General features: G+C 46.8%; 1 protein-coding gene across 5 annotated transcripts in view; it reads left to right on the top strand.

Annotated features, from left to right (window-relative positions):
• Window positions 1-16,828, top strand: part of KDM2B (lysine demethylase 2B) — a 119,014-nt gene that overhangs the window by 86,885 nt on the left and 15,301 nt on the right. For all 5 annotated transcript variants that reach the window (XM_062009603.1, XM_062009604.1, XM_062009605.1 and 2 more), the window contains one exon: window positions 15,244-15,468. In XM_062009603.1, coding sequence (XP_061865587.1) covers window positions 15,244-15,468 — 225 coding nt within the window. The remainder of the gene's footprint in view (window positions 1-15,243; window positions 15,469-16,828) is intronic.

Below are 16,828 nucleotides of genomic sequence, written 5' to 3'. Positions count from 1 at the left end.
ACAATTCGGTGTGAATTGTTGTACAATGTGTTTTTCTAGTTGAGATTGAAATAAGTTTTACATCAGTCGTTCCAAGTAGCACAGGAGCAAAAAGGAGATTTAAACTGTCACATTTCATCCTGGCCAGGCACCAGCTTAAAGGTGTTTGAAGTGATCTCACACAGCACTGCCTGAACTCTGCTTGATGTCAACAATTTTAAATGCCAACAGTCTGCAAGAAGATTTGCATATACAAATATGTGTGTATTGTGAACCTCTTTGTTGATAAAAAGTCCTGATTATGAAGTTCATAATCTACTGCAGATCAGACATTTCTTGGTAGTTATCAGATGCTAATAATTAATTTCTCTCCCAGAAAATAACTTCAGTACAAAAGAAAAGAAGGATTAAAGTCAATGTAAATGATTTTTCTTTACCGATTTAAATTGTGATTGGAATCAGTGATTTAAATAATTTTGAATAATTTCTTTTACACCCCAGGATAGGAGATGCCATGTGGTAGGACAGAACTGAAATTTATTCAGAAAGATATCCCAGTTCTGGCTGCTGACAAATCTATTAAGAAACAAAACCACATAGTTGAGGTTTTGGGGATTTTTTGTTTTTAGGGGACTTCCCACAGTAGCTGTACACATACCAAACTTCAGCTCTTTTGCTGCTAAATACACTTGGGAGCAGGAAAAAACCTGATACACCAGAACTGAAGACTACTTCAGGTACTGAGCAGAGAAGTAAACGCTGTTGAAGCTACCAGGAGTTTCTGTCAAGTGTCTGCTTTCCTGGGGCAGCACTGCTGAGGAAGGCAGCTGCTTGCGTGACTTGTTTCTTTTTTTGAGCACTGTTTCAGTCTTTTACAAGCATTAGTCCCCAAGACAAATTCATTTCTGTGGTAATTCCGTGCAGGCCAGAGGAGTTTTCAGGGTTTGGTGTAGGTGTATCATACCTAACGTGCCCAAAGAGCTTCACTGCCTCACTATCGCCTCAGTATTTTTCTCAAAGCTTTGCCTGGTGACTTGACAGATTATTTCTCACCTCAAGAGGCTGTACTTGAAATATTGTGTCCCTTCAGGGAGTAATTAAAAATAGCAAGGACTTGAGTGAGCACCTTCTTAATCTTCCATCTTTGACTTAATATTTTGCCTTCTTATCAACTCTCAGCCACTTGCTTTGAAATCTGACCAATGGCTTTCTGTGATTAATACATCAAACAGGTAAATTAGAGCCATTTTGACTCTGAGTAGAAACTTGAACAGACTGGGGGAAAAAAAATGAACAGACATCTCTATTTTCAAACCATTGTGCTCCAAGTACGATACAAGAAGATTTATGTGTTCTTCCCTATTGCCATTCTTCTACCAAATGCATGAATATTCAGTAACAGGAATTTCCCCCAACTATTGTCTTGACAGCCATTTTTCAATATAGCACCTTTTCCCTTTATTTTGTGACAGTAAAAGTGCTGATGGAAACTGCTTTAGTCTTAAGACTCTTTTCTTGGGTAGTGTATGTGAAATGAGTTGACAGGTCTCAAATTTTATCAGCACGAGCTTGCTTACATTCATTGCTGAGTTGGCCAACAAAAGCAAACAAGAAGTTAAGGTCTGAACCTGATTTCAGTATTCCAACGCTCTTGTGCTCTCTCCCACCCCAATGTTAAAATCATTGAAGCTCTGGGATTTAATAGTTTTGTTTCTGGATGGAAGGGCATCAGCAGAGCACTGGGGAAGGCGTTTGGCACTCCACAGTACGTGCTGCACAATTATGGACATTAATCCTGCATGCACTTTTCAGAACAAAATTGAATTGTATGTTCTGTCCCTGAGAAGATGGTTTCCTTTGAGTTCCATAGCACATCGAAATTAATGTCTGCTGAGAATATAAATGAGGTCTTGTTTCAGCTTTATGATTTTCCTGCAGGCACCAGTAGACCAGATAGAAGAGGGGTACAGAAAAGGCTCTCCTTCTTGAAAATGAGCAAATACAGCAAAAGATATGGATAAATTCTGACACGAGGGAAGCAGCTTTGAGACTGCCTACTGTGGCTTGGTTGTTTATGTCCTGGACGTTTCCCTACTAATCCCAGTCAGGTTTGTAGGTGACAGCAGAGCACCAGAGCTCTCATCAGGCAAAGCATACTTCAGCTTTTCATTTGTCTACCCTTTGTTGGACTCAACACATTTGGGTTTGGTTTCTAGACTGTAAAGCTGCTGCCCACACGTTGGGCACAACTGACTGTCTTAAGTGTTCTGTGCTGTGTGTCAAGTGCACTGAGCACTTAGAAGAAAGCAGGGCACATATTCTGGTTAATCCACTCTTTTAGCCAGCAGCCACATCTATTTGCATGTCCCTCCACAGCGTGGCAGTCACTTCTTATCTTCTTAGGAGCCTATTTTACTAGTTTTTGTATTTACTGACAGAACATGGCTCCTGGAGACACACACTGTGCTGTAGAAACACTCTGTAGCATGAGGATCTCTGGAAGAAGTGAGCACAGCAGGATTTCCCTCATTTCCCAATGAATGGTCCCAGTCCTGCCACAGATGTTCCTGTAGACAAGAACCTGTCTTGTGTGGTAGATGAACTTGATGTTTTACTACTCTGCAGTTGTATTTATAATGTTTTTAAGATGACAGGATGTTGGAGTTTGGGGAGGCTTTGTTTTGGTTTAAGGCTTATGGGAGAGATGGAGTGAGTTATTACCAGCACTTTCTGTCTGGTCTCTTGTTGCCACATATGTCATCCTTCACGAGATAGTTGTACAACCCCTGCTACCTTTGCTTCTCCTGTTTTGGATACTTGTTAGAGAAAGCATTTGCAGTAGGCATTACATGCAGTGAGTGATCAATACATTATTTTGTGTTGAGCTGTTTTATTTGATCTAAAGTTGATCAGTCAGACTGTTTATTAAAGAGATTGTGACGGATGCTCGGTGCGTCTGATGATTACTCTTGTGTCATAGTTCAGATAAAACAGACAGCATGAAGCACTAAGATCACAGTACTAGATGGATATTTATGAATGTCACTGCTAGTGTTGAGAGTACAACCGAAATACTGGCTAGAATACGTGAGAAAAGTGCCATGAAATTTGTCCAGGCCCAACAGTTAAGTCCATATTTCACCTGAATGGACACTTACACCAATACAATGAACCTTAGAAAGCCATTGGCCAACTCTCCTGTTCTGATACAGGTCATGATTCATAAACATCTCAGTGGGTTTCCTTTTCAAAAACACATGTGCTGGCCTGCAGGAAGCAGCAGCAGCTCAAATCACAAGATCTTTTTTGAAGGACTTGCAAGTATACCAGTTTGAGGTTGTCTTTCCAACTGCTTCCATGTACATATTTATTCTAATACCAGCTAAATACAATATTCTGTAAAAGGTGCATAAAAAGTTTTGAGGGAAGGTTAAATCAGAGGTGTGTTTGTGCCACATGGAAAACTTTTTCACCTCGTGTTGAGAACTGTAGAATCATAAACTCTTGTGGCTAATACAAAAACACAGATCCTTTTTAGCACTGGTAGCAACAACTGAAACCTGTTGGTACAAAGGATGCTCAGGAGCAAGTGAGCACAGTGCAGGGGTTATAGTTTTCCTCCTCCTCATATTGGTTTCACTACTTAAGGATATTTGCATGAGAATAAAACCTGGTTCTTTTGGCACTCATCTGCTCCTGCTGTTTATTCTTCACTTGAGGTTATTGTCTCAGTTTGTGACAACATAATTGGTTTCTGTGGAGAAGATTATGATATTGATGAGACTTATCTATGACTTCAGGTGAGGTGCAATCAAAGCAACGGTTCAGAATAGGAAGTACTGTCTATTTTCTTGGAGTTTTCACTAAGGCTCATTCAGCAATTGAAAGGATGTTGTTTATTACTGAATTGCATCACACAAAGCTGAAGTATGGACACAGGGGTGCCAATACAGGCATGATGAGGGTCAGTGCTGCTTATTTTCTTTTCTAAGCTGATGTAAACGGCACCAGGCTAGTCAAATATACACTGTTCACACAAGGGTTGCTCACTGTTTGTCGTAATTTAGTGTCCTCTAGTGTAGACAAGCTGAAAGAATTGAGCTGGAAAATGCTCTCTTAATAGATCTTTCTCTGTATTAAGTATTTCTCTGAATGGTTAGCTGCCATAGTTCAAGATGAGCTTTTTTGAGAGCAATTATAAACAGAAAAGTTTATTGTGATGTTTTCTCCCCACTGACTCCCAGTTTGCTGGTTTATATCCCTTTTTTTGCAATGCCATCTCAGCAATGTTTACCTAGCTCTTGGAAGTCAGTCTGAGACCTTCTTGGCATGTGTGTCTTCACTCCTAATGCAGGCCTCGTAATTAGAGCTCATTTGTCAGTTGTGTTGCTGTTGTAAGCAGCAGACTGGAACACGCTCTCCCGTGGCAGGGCTGGCTGAAGTGAGAGGTTTGATGTGGGTTATGCTGGGTGACCTGCTGCAGCCCAGATAGGCTAATGCAAATATCCAGAGTGCCAGTATGTGTTGCAGATGAGAGGAGCAGGATGATCTGTGTCATCATTTAATTTGCTGTGAATGACATTTCACTGTGGTGTGACTGGTAGATTGTCCTTGGGGGATGTCACAAGTTATTTTTTTCTCCTGGCTGGATTATGGAGCCAAAAGGCAGGCAGGGTGGGCAAGCGTGAGCCAGGCTACGCCGAGCCTCGCGTGGGGTCAGCGCAGGCGACTGGAGACTCGCTCTGCCCACGGGCAGGTGTGGGACCAGGCATCTTCCTTCCGGATGTCATCAGTCCTCCTGCCTGTGCTGGAGGCCAACTGCATGACTGAACCACGAACACTCCTCTAATCGTCTGGGGTATCATTGCCTCGTAGTTTAAACCTGTCCTTTGTAGGCCTGTCGTGAGACATGCATGCACCACACACCCCCCTTTCTCCTCCAGAAAACATTGGATTCTGCTATTACCTTGTGATTCTGAAAGCCAAGGCCTTAGGCACATGCCTTTCGTGCCTCAGCTTTCATCTGTTCCTGCTCCTGGTTGTGTAGGAACATAATGGAGGAAGAGAGAAACCTGAGGAGACAGGCTGAAAGTAACCAATGGCATTCTGGAGAGCCTCATCATGTGTGAAACGTTCACTTGCAACTCTTAGCATGGCAGATGAGCAGGGCTGGGAAAATACCATCATGTACCCATATTTTGAGTTTGAGTTGTCAAGAGGACAGAAGTACAAACAAGAAATGGGCATTTAAGCTATTCAGAATAAGGGGCATCATCCCATGATTCACTTGCCTTTATTGGTAGTTGCCTGTAAACGTGTATTTTGTTACTTTAACCAGAGCGACCAGGCTCTGTGTAGACTGTGGTGTCACAAGGGCTGTAAGCAGGTCTAAGGCAGCATTGCTGTTTGTTCCTGTGCCAGCTCCTGCCTGTTGCTGCCTCCTCTTCTCCTGGGCTACGCAAAGCGTTTGTGTGGCCATGTGGTAATTCAGACCAGGGAACTGAGCTGAAACTAGTTTGGTTAAAATCCGGATGCAGGGACCATGAGATGTGCTGCTTTATGGCTTCTTGGTTGCTCAGCACATGCAAATATTAAACCTCATGTTTAATTCTGTGTTGTGGGTGTAGGAGCCAGAGGCAAAATCCTAACAACTTGAATGGAATCAGGATTTCCCCTGAAAGCAGGCCCATAAATCCAGTGGGAAATACAGTTCTCGGTACTCAAATTCAGGCCTGTGTGTCAGGCTTTACGCTCTGAGGGTGAAGGTGGTGTCTGTGTTCAGGTGCTGGCCCTGCTGTGACCTTTGGATCCAGAACAGGTCCCCATTTCACTGCTCTATTACACTTCATGTGGCAGAGAGGATATTTTATTGTAAAACCCTAGTAGTGGGTCAGGCTGTTCAGAGCAGGGCTGGAAATGGTTCCTCGGGAGCAAACAAGGGGATGCTTGCATGGGGAGCAGCGTGAGGCCGATGTGAGCAGCTCTGCAAGACAGGTTGCCTTGTATCCCATCTAATCCAAACATCTCCCATCGCATCCCATCTTATCCTAGCGCTGGTTCTGCAGCCGCAGCTGGGGAATCGCTTGAAATCCCAAAGTTTGCTCGGTGCCTTCCTCCTCCCGTCCCGGCCTGGGCAGGGAGAGCGAGCCGGCAGGTAGCGAGGTAGAGAAGGGAGGGGGGGTGGTTGTCTGTCGGTCTGTGTGTGTCTCCTTTGTCTGAGCAGCCTGTGCAGCGCTGTGCACCCTGCGGGCGGCCGCGCATCCCCGCGCCGCGCATCCCCGCGCCGCGCATCCCCGCGCCGCGCATCCCCGCGCCGCGCATCCCCGCGCCGCGCATCCCCGCGCCGCGCATCCCCGCGCCGCGCATCCCCGCGCCGCGCATCCCCGCGCCGCGCATCCCCGCGCCGCGCATCCCCGCGCCGCGCATCCCCGCGCCGCGCATCCCCGCGCCGCGCATCCCCGCGCCGCGCATCCCCGCGCCGCGCATCCCCGCGCCGCGCATCCCCGCGCCGCGCATCCCCGCGCCGCGCATCCCCGCGCCGCGCATCCCCGCGCCGCGCATCCCCGCGCCGCGCGGCACACCCAGCCAGGCCGAGCCGCGGCCCGCCCCCGCCGGCCCCCTCGGCGGATCGCGGGGCTAATTACCAGCAGGGGGCTAATTGCCAGCAGGGCGTTAAAGCCCCCGGCCCGAGCCTGGCTGGGCTGCGGCGGGCCGGCCGCCGCTGCCCCGGCCGAGCGGCCGCGCTGTCCCCGCAGGCCGGCTTTGTGCAAGCGGGCCGCGATTGGCCGTGCCGGTAGGGCCAGCCCCTTCCTGGCTGCCTGGCATGAATATGCACGGCCCCCCTTCCTCCTCCTCCTCCTGCATGTGTGTGTGTGTGCGGGGAGCGGGGCTCCGCCAGCAGCGCCGCTCCAGCCATGTCAGCTCGGCTCCGCCTGGGCCCACCATGAGCCATGGCCATGTCTGCGAGCGCCGACGAGGAGGACTACGAGTCGGAGCCGGAGCCCGAGCCGGGGCCGGGGCCCGAGCTGGGGCCGGAGCAGGTCCGGGGCGGGCGGCGAAGTTTGCAGCAGGAAGGGAGGGAGGGGAGGAGGCCGGGCCGGGCAGCGCCGAGCCGAGCCGCGCCGGCAAGCGGGGAAGGAGAACAATGTGGGGTCGGGAGCGGCCCCGGCCCGGCCCGGGGCAAACGGCGGCCGGCCCGGGGCTGCGGCCGGCGGCGGCTGCGGGCGTGTCCGCGGAGCGGGGCGCGGGAGCCTCCGCCGGGGGCCGGCCCGGCGCGCTCGGCCTCGCCCGCCCCGGGGGCACCGGGAGTTCGGCACCTCCGAGGGCCCCGCGCCGCTTCCCAGGCGAGTGCGCCGGCAGCGTGTGGCTGTGCCTCTCGGGGGGGTTCCCGGGCGTCTCTCCGTGGCGTTTTCAGGGTTTTTCTTTTTTCTAACAAGATTCCTCAAATAACTGAGAGGGCTGCAGGACTTGAGGAGAGAGTCTGATGCTCCTGGCTACCTTGTCTTAGTTTGATTTCTAGACAAAACCTCCTTTCCCCTCTCAGGAAGGAGGGATGTAGAATAAGGACGAGGATGTGTACTGAAATTGAAAGAGAACTTTTGCTGGTACTTAAAGGGTTTCTTCTGTGAAGGTCGGGGTTTGTTGTTTTGGGGCTTATTTTTTCCTTCCCTGTGGGGGGAAGGAGAATAAACTTTTTAATTTCTGAAGTAATCTGTGAGAAATAATCCAGAACATATGTTCTAGATTGCGTATTTTACTCTCTAAGAACTGCCCGAGCAATTAAAATTGCTCCAGAAATAGAATTAAACATGTGTATGCAATTTAAATGTAAAGTTGATAGTTTTGTTCGTAACTCAAGGTGTTTAGCCCTTTAAAATAGCCTAATAATTTGCTTATAGAGGCAAGTTCCTGCGTAGGCCGAGCGTTGAGTTTGTTCTCCAAACCCTATCTCTTTCATGGTAACTCTACTATGTTTTCCTTCATAATTGCACCCAGAAAGTGGGGCTGAGAAAGTGTGTGGGCCAGCACAGTTGGTGTGTCCTGGGTGCCCCCCAGGGATGGCAAATCTGATGTGCAAACCTTAAGAGAGATGCTAATGTGTTGCACTGGCCTGGTGTAGTGTCCTTCCAAGAATCTCAGATGGGTCTTGCTTTAGTAACTTTATTAAGTCTTTACTTCGACCTGCAGGTTGTGTGGATGTGCAGGCATGTGCTGCTGCCGCTCAGCTCCCAGACCTGGTGCTTACAATGTCCCAACACTTCCTTTCCTTCCACTTTGCCCCACACCAGGACTTTTCCATTTGCATCTTTGTCTTGGTGTGATTACTGTATGCTTTTTAAAAGAGCTGATTTTTACTTGATCTCAGCTTTGTACCAGCTGTAAAATAGCTACTGGATGTGCTAGTTCTTGCTGGATGAATTTGGAAAGTTGGTTGGTTATGTTATGAGACTCTTCAGCTCCTCTAAAACCTGAGTCTTGGTGGCATTCTTCTGTCTTAATAGTTCAAAAGAGAAACTAACCCCAGAAAGTGGAGATCCCTCTTGTGGGATTTCTTAAGGAGCTTGGTCTCATCCAAAACTGTAATGCACTGACCTGTGTAGCAAAGACCTAAACATCTTGTGCGGATACAGCTGTATTTTTACACAGGCCTTGTTGAATGTGTGTCATTACTGTATTTTTCTACACTACATGTGTCAGATCTGTGTCACATAGCTTTTTCTACTTCCATAGTCCTGGGTGTGTAACAAGTGAATGGTGTCAGCCCTACAGGTGTAGTTGAACAACACAACTTTGGTGCTTGGGTCAGAGCTGCAGGTTTTGTCACTCCTGACGTTCCTCTGACTTTTCATTCCTCTTTCCCTAGTTTGTGTCTAAACTAAGGTAGCAAAAAGATAAGTTTCCCAGCATGAGCAGATGGATTTAATGCACCTACGGTAGTTGCAGTCAGCACTGGGGGCTTGGAAGTGTGTGTGTGAAGGGTTTGTGTCCTGCCTGGTGCAGGGCCTGGGGAGGGCAGCACCCTGCTGCAGCCCACCAGCCTCGCTGGGCACTCAGGGTGGGGAAGAAAATGATTTCTGATTGTGACACTTAAGTATGTGCAAACAGGCTTGAAAAATGCTCCTGGGTGGGGGTAGGGGGATTTGTTCTGAAGTGACAAAAAGCTAGGTTTGCACCAGGTGCCCCAAGTCTGTATAACTGGTGTCTTTCTTTTTAAGAGCTCCTAGTTTGGATGCAGCTTATCTACAAAAGCATATTTTTGCCAGTGTATCTTATTCCACCCTCCAGGCCTAACTCCCACCTCCTCACCACCACGGGAAAACAAAGGGAAGCACTTGCATTGGCACTGACATGCCAGTTTATCACACCCTAAACAGCACAAAGGCTGCTGGAGTGTCACTAATGGCCAGATGAACTCTGAGGTATAAACTTTGCTGTTTTCTTGTGGAAAATTGATCTGTTTATTCAGTGATGGAGCTCCCTGTGCTCACTGGGACCTACACTGGGTTTTGCTGGAGAAAGCTTGTAGGTATGAGTTGGAGTAGATGGTGGCAGTGAGCAAATGGAGAGGATTAATTCTGTTTGGGGATGACTTGAAAGTTCCACCTTTTCCCTCTGATGCTGCCTGCTTAATGGGGGACCTTGGACTTGTCTTTCTTCCAGCCTGGCAGGAGCATATGGTGATGATAGGTGGTGTGACTCTTGTAAACTATCACTGGTGAAGGAAAACAACTCTCCTGGAGTTCACATGGGTCAACATTTGGGTAGATCGTGTTAGGTCTGTGGTGTTGGCTGGCTTGCTTCATCTAATACAGCTTTTAAGGATGTTATTGGCATTTTTCACTGTCTTAAACTAGCTTCTTCCTCATCCACGTTGAATTCCTTCAGTCACATCCTCTTGACTTTTCTTCCTTCTTCCTCTAAGTTCTTCCTCTGACAAGGGTTTCGTTAGTCACTGAAGAGATGTAAGGGTTTAATGCTGAAGAACTGTTGACTTGCTTGTGATTATCTAATGCAAGATAGTGTGTGTGTAACAGGCTGTCAGCCTGCCAGGCAGTTCAGTGCCCATCCCCGTGTTTTAGGGTTAACGTGGAGTCAATGACAGCGTCTGTTTTGGAGACCTCTGGTAAAACTACTTCAGTGGATCTTGGTCCAGTACATTGGTGGTGTCCACAGCTGCTGGAAATTGTTGATTTCACTGGGTTCCTTAGCAGGAGAGTCAAACCTTGCCTAGGAAGCTGGGAGAGGGACTGGAGTAGGAGAGGACAGTGCTGCTCACTGGCCGGGGGCAGTGCCCAGTATCAGCCCATGACCAGTATGTTTAGGGTGGTGTTTTAGCTGACAACAGTTACGAATTGTGGATTAATGTGTGTGGCTTTTCTTTTTTTTCCCCTTAGTGTTTGTTTTATCAGATATTAGACAGAAACAACTGGTAATTTGTCTGATTCTGTCCTACACTTGCATTGGGATGCAGTGCCATACAAAGTGCAGTACCTGGGAAGCCTGGAGTCCTCATCTTTCTTTAAGAGCCAATAAGATTGTGTGGACTTGGTCAAACTACAGCTAATCAGGACAACAGGGGTTTGTCCACATGTTAAAGAAGGAAATCACCCCATCTTACAGATGGAAGGAATATATTTGTGTGGCACAGAACCTTGAAGCGATGAACTGTAAGGTGTCTTGGAGAGGTTTACATAGTGGATACATAAGCTGTTCAGATTGTACTTGGTGAGGAAGTTCTTCAGGGTCTCACTGAACTGACCACATGATAAGCTCTTTAGAAGGGCAGTGCACATGTCCCTGGGTTGTTCTCAGAGATATTGAGTCTGAAGTAATGATACAGTGCCTGTGGCAGCAGTTCCAGGACTTTGCTGAAGCTGAGTGGTGGAGTGAGACCTGTGCCCAGGTAAAGGCCACTTGCAGAAGAGCTTGTTTCTGGGCTGCAGGCTTTGTCACTCCTGCTTTTAGGACCAGGACCTCCTTCCTTCAGAATCCCCCACAGGGTCTTTTTCTCCAGAGCACAGGACTTTGTATGTGAAGTTGCCTTGTGACAATTCCAGTAGAGACAGGTTGAGGAACAGTTGGGGAACATCAACACCTACTTAATGATGCATTTGACAGCTGATAGCTCTTGAAGTGTTGTCTCCAAAGCTTGATGCTCTTGGCATTTTAGTTTACCTGAAATCTTTCTAGTTACTCTTTACAGATGAAGGTTAGAAATCTGTTGCTGTAAATACCAAAGTTGTCTTTCTGATGTAGTGAGAGTTGTGGTCAGGACAGAAGCCCTTGGTGCCTCTCCTGCTCCTGGCCCTGGTGATGGTTGGTGCCTTTTTGGTGACTGTCCAGTGGGGAAATGACATATATACTGTGAAAGTGTCTTAAAAGTACCTGTAAGCAGGCAGGGAAAACTTCCCACCAGCCACATGTTTGTCCTTAGCCAAGATAAACTAATGTTCTAAGTAATGACTCTTCCAGGTAGTGTGTCCTAGGGAGTTGTTTGGGGTCCTGTGGAGTTGGAAGTGTTATACCTGGTCTTACTCCAGATCTTCCCCACCTTGTTGAGACTTGAACTGCTGATGACCACCCCACCCAGTCCTCTAATTGTCCACCTGGAGCCCTGTTGAATTTGGGGGGGTTTGTAGGAGCTCAGCACTTCTGAAAATGATTTTGCAATTTTGTGTATTGCCTGTCTGAGGTGAGTTTAACCCCTGTGCTGTGGGAGAGTGATCTCCAATTAACGATTTGTAAATGGCTTCAGAGTTCATAGTGTATTGCCTAAGTTTACTCTGAGTAAGTACCCAGCTGCTATAAAGGCTCTGCTGCAGGGGCAGGAGTAGGTTACCTTTGTGTGTTGCACAGCAGTAATCTGTGAGGGGCAAGAAAAAAAAACACCCACAAAAGAAGAGAAAAATAGCAGGAGGTCCTGTTAACATGTGTCCTTTTAGAGGGCAGTGCAAGTCCACCATCCTTCCAGGGCTCAGACTAATAAAGGTAAGCATTTAAAATATTAATCCTAATATCTCTCAGCAGCTGGTCTTGCAAGCCTTTGTTGGGAGCTTGGGAGAGTGGTGGTCATTACTTCAGCATCCTCCTACCCCTCTTTTGAAGACTCTTCTTGTGGCCAGAGGAGTGTAGGCACAGTTTCTGGGAGGTGCTGGAGAACACAGAGGATTGCTTGTGATAGTATTTCAAGCAGACTCTGTCTCAATTCCCAGGGTTTTTTTTTGCTGTAAGATTTAGGAAAAAGATCTTTTCAAGTTGGGTATAATCTTTCTTTTCTTGCCAATTCTCAGAGGTGGCTGCTGGGGATTAGAGTCAGCAGGCACAGGCTATGCTAGAGGTTCTCAGCTCATTTCCAAGGAAAGGAGATGGCAGGATCCGTTACACATGTGGGAGACAGCATTGGTCCAGAACTCAGTTTAGGACTTAATGTGTTACCCAGTCCTGAGCTTGTGGCTGTGGAGCTGCCAAGTAAACCTAGGTTAAGGAATCCTGTTATCCCCTACCACTTGTTCATTATTTGCAAGACATTTTTGTGGAGTTGGACTAGGAGAGTGGCAAAATGCAGTCAAGAGATGGAAACAGGAGCTGGGAGGGAAAGCTTTGTTCCTAGTTTCACTACTAGAACTGGTACATTGTAAAACTACAATCTTAGCTGGAAATCCTGCAGCATCTCTTCACTAACATCGACCTGGAATTTATCTGGCTGTCTGCCATGTGCTAAATAAACCCCAAGTCATGTTGGAGGCTCCTTCTACCCCCTTGAATCCCAGCCCCTTTCTGGGATAGCAACCCACAGGCCAGATTTTCTTCAGTGGAGGTTTTTAAGTTACCACTTTGGAGCCCCTTGAAACTAGATACTAGTGGGAATTCCTGCAAGGCCTCTCTAGCCTTGCTGGCTGCGACATCCTGGAGTGAAAACGTGGCTTGGATTGAGGATTGGTTGGTTACTAAATTAGTACAAATCCAGCTAGTACAATTGCTTGAGTTTCCTAATGAGCAGTGAAGAGGCCTGGGTAGGTAAGAAATGTTTCGTACAGTGAGATCAGAGGTCTCTACTTTAATCTGTTATGTGGTGGCCATTTGTAAGGAAACCTGAACTGTGTGGTGTGATCTGGCTTCAGACTTGTTCTTGTGCCTTCATCTTTCTACCTGTTTGGTGGGTTTCTAGGATTGTGTGTTCAAGGTAGGTCTTTTAACCACTTGCATCTTTGCAGTGTTCTGGCACTTGCAGTGCTCTCCTCAGAATTAAGACTTGGCTTGTGTTGCTGTGGCAGAATCAGGAGTTGTCTTTCATCTGGAAAGGTATCGAGTGTGGGTTTTTTCCTTGACAGAGACTGTGTTTTTTAAAGACCATTGTGATGGTGTCAGAACTGTTGTTTGCCTTTGTAAAAAAGCCTTAATCCTGTTTAAACCTAGTAGGAAGGAGTCAGATGCTCATACAGAATCTTGCATGTGCTGTGGTCAGAGAGGAGCTGCCCAGGTTGTTGCATGTATTATGGTTTAACTTGTTCCCACTGATGTCTGGCCTTGGTTTGTGTCTCCTCCTTTCCTTACTAAGGAGACTCTGCCAGAGAGAACTGAGGAGTGTTTCACACTGAGGGAGGACAACTTATCTAAGTTGTCTCTAAGCCAGTCCTGACAGAGCTGACTTTAGCCTTGGGAGGCTGAAAAGTTGGTCTAAAAAGTAAATATTTATTCTTTAGAGCATCTGAAGTTGCTCTGAAATCCAGCACTGGTGTGTTGCTGATGGGAAAGAAGCTGCACTTGTCTGTGTTCACACAGCACGGTGCGATTCAACCAACAAGCAGAAAAGAGCTGTTCTGGAGGAGCATCATTAAAAACTTGCTGAAATCCATGTGGCTTCATGGACTAAGCCATGTTTTCTCCCACCTCAGTTATGATGGGGGATCTGTGGGAGAGAAAATTAAGAGATCTAGATGCTGGCTTCTCTGCCCTCCCAGCACCAAGGTTCCTGGGATGGAGACTATTGAAGTATCAGCACTTTTACTGCATCTCAGAGAAAGTCACTGGAGCTTTAAGTCAGCTGGGAGTAAGATCAAGTAGTCATCAGTATGGCTTTTCTTCAGGGTTGTATAATAGGACACTTAGGGAAGCTTTTATAGTATCAAGTAGAATGTTTCCATACCCTTTCTTTAATAAACTGCAGTGGAAATTGTGTGTGACTTTCTGTAGTCAACCTGTCCCTGCCTTGGTGATTGCCCAGAGTTCAGTCGGAACAGAAAGTGAAACAACCTGGTCTGTTGGTCATGTGCTGAGATGTGCAGAAAATGGAAAAGCTGTATCAATACTAAAGCAGATGAGCTTTGCTGTCCTGTGTTGTCATCTTCACGGAGAACGCTGTCAGTGGTGAGAATAAGCCAAGTCAATTGTTGCATAATTAGCTGCACACAATTACATGGTATTTAGTGATGTTTGGCTTGAGCTGTAAGTTCTTGTGTGTAACAGGGAATTTCTGATGAGAACGTGGAATCTGGATATCTAGCGTGAATATGTTGCAGTTAACCTAAGCATGTGAAATCCTTTCATGCTCCTTTAGCCTCTATCTTAAAGGTCATTGAAATCTAGACCTGGGATGCCCTTTCTAGCCCTTTGCACAGCATCAGTGTTCTACTTTTGAGCACTTTCTAGTACTAGGTATGAGGGAAGCTACTTTGGAAGAGTTCTGTAGTATTTGTGTTTAATTTCCTACGTTGTCACTTGGCTGTAGTTCATCCTCTCCTGGTTTTTTAGGGAGATTGCTGTGGCTTGAGCCATTGCTGCTGAACGTGTTTCTCTGTTGTACCTAACCTCAACATTACTTGTGCTGTCTCCTCGGATTCTTCCTTTTCCAGTGGGAGAGGCTTAACCTCAGCACAATCCTGAGAGCTCCCTAGCCCAGAGCTCAGCAGTAGCACCGATTGTCTCCTGACCTAAGCCAAGCCGTATCACCTGGGACTCAGTCCTGCGTTGAGCTGTGCATACATTGATTCTCCTTCCCCTGCTGCTGAGGTGGGCTTGGTTTGGGATCTCTCATTTACACCTTGGTTTCTTTGTCTTTTCACAGTGCATCTTTCCATGAAAAGGTAATGGAGCTCCTTTAGCTGTAAGAGTGATCACAGGCATCTGCTGAGCGTTGCCTGCCTGTGTACAATCCTGACACATCTGTCAGCTTTACATCTAAGATGCGCACAGCTCCTGCCCAGGGGAGCTCTGTGGCTTGGCGTGGGATGTGTGATTAACTTGGTGTGTGTCTGTCTCTTTCAGAACAGGGCAGTGGGACGGCCCAAAGGGAAGCTGGGCACTGCCTCTGCAGTGAAGCTCGCAGCTAACCGCAGCACGGCCGGGGCGCGCCGGAGGAGGACGCGATGCCGCAAGTGCGACGCGTGTCTGCGGACGGAGTGCGGCGAGTGTCACTTCTGCAAAGACATGAAGAAATTTGGGGGACCTGGCAGGATGAAACAGTCCTGCATCATGAGGCAGTGTGTTGCAGTAAGTGTACCTGTTGCTACAGCTCATTTGGAGATTTCTTTCCTCCATCCATGTCTCCTGGTGACAAAGCATGGACCTGAGAGCTCCGCTCAGAGCAGTCTCTAAAGTGCCGAAGACACGGCAGTAATCTGCTCTCTCAGTTCATGTCTCTTGTCCTCATCACTTTTCATCCTCCCCAAATCTTAAACCTAAACCTGCTGCTAAAACTTAATAGCACAGCTTTCCTTCTCAGTAGTATGCAAGTGGAGATTATCAGTACTCTGGAAACTGGCAATCAAATGGCACTGAAATTCTGGGATTTGGAGGAGAAGAAGAGTGGGAGGATCTGATTCAAAGAGAGAAGAGGCCTGTTTGGTTTGGATTTGCAGAGAAAAGCTGCCTTGCAACCATCTTTACCATCTTAACCACTTAAACAAATCAAGATATGGAAAAATCTTTGGCTGGCATCTTCCAAGATTTTGGCATTGGTGACCCTAGTCCAAGGATACTTGAGATCCAAATGTTGGTTGCTGTTACCCAGATACATAGCAGAGGGTCTGATACAGATGAGCCAAAGAGCCATCAAGCCAGGGTCTTGTTTTTTCTCAGGGACTGGAGATGTCTGTCGAGGAGTGAGCATCAGAACAGGGCAAGCAGGCACTCAAAGACAGTTTTGTGGGCTCCTGTGATAAGTTGCTTAGAAGCTTCTTGAGCCAGAAGTGGTGGCATTGTATTTAACAAATATTGACAGATAAATGTTCCATTAAGTTATCCCAGCAACTTTGAATCCATTGCTTTCGTGCTGACTGTTGTGGAGCTTCTCTGTCTGCAGCACCTCCATTCAAGGTTAAAAATTAGCTTTGGCTTTTATCTTAACTCTTTAGAAGGTCTTGTTTATGCTGTTGTTAAGGGTTTGGGTTTCTGTTGTGTTGGGTTTTTTTTAAGGAAAGGAATGTTGTTTATTCATAACTGAATTATCACCCCATCTCTCCTGATTTCTCTCAACTCTTGTTACAGTTCCTTTCACTTAGTTTGTCTTCAATTCAGATGAGGAAGCTGAAGTGGAGGCATTGAATGATTTGATCTGACACTGATAAAAAAAACTGATAAGCACTTAAGGTTTCCAGTAGCTGCCCCTGGAAGCTCCCTCCATGTCCTGTTCTAAGCCATGCACTGTTCTTGACATAGAAGATTGGATTCAGCTCTGCTGGATCTTTCAGTAAAGTACATAGTCTGTGGAAAGGTAGATATTCTGCTTTTGCAGCTCAAGTGTCTTTTCTTTGAACACTTGACTTCCTGGAGTGTGGCATGAATTGAACAGCATGGATGAAGAATTTATTATTCTCCAAGGGGAAGAAATAGTGAAACCATGCTGCCTTTT

Source organism: Colius striatus, chromosome 17 (genome assembly GCF_028858725.1).
Source record: "Colius striatus isolate bColStr4 chromosome 17, bColStr4.1.hap1, whole genome shotgun sequence".
NCBI lineage: Eukaryota > Metazoa > Chordata > Aves > Coliiformes > Coliidae > Colius > Colius striatus.
The sequence above is the reverse complement of the archived record's forward strand: the minus strand, read 5'-3'. Positions and strand labels throughout refer to the sequence as shown.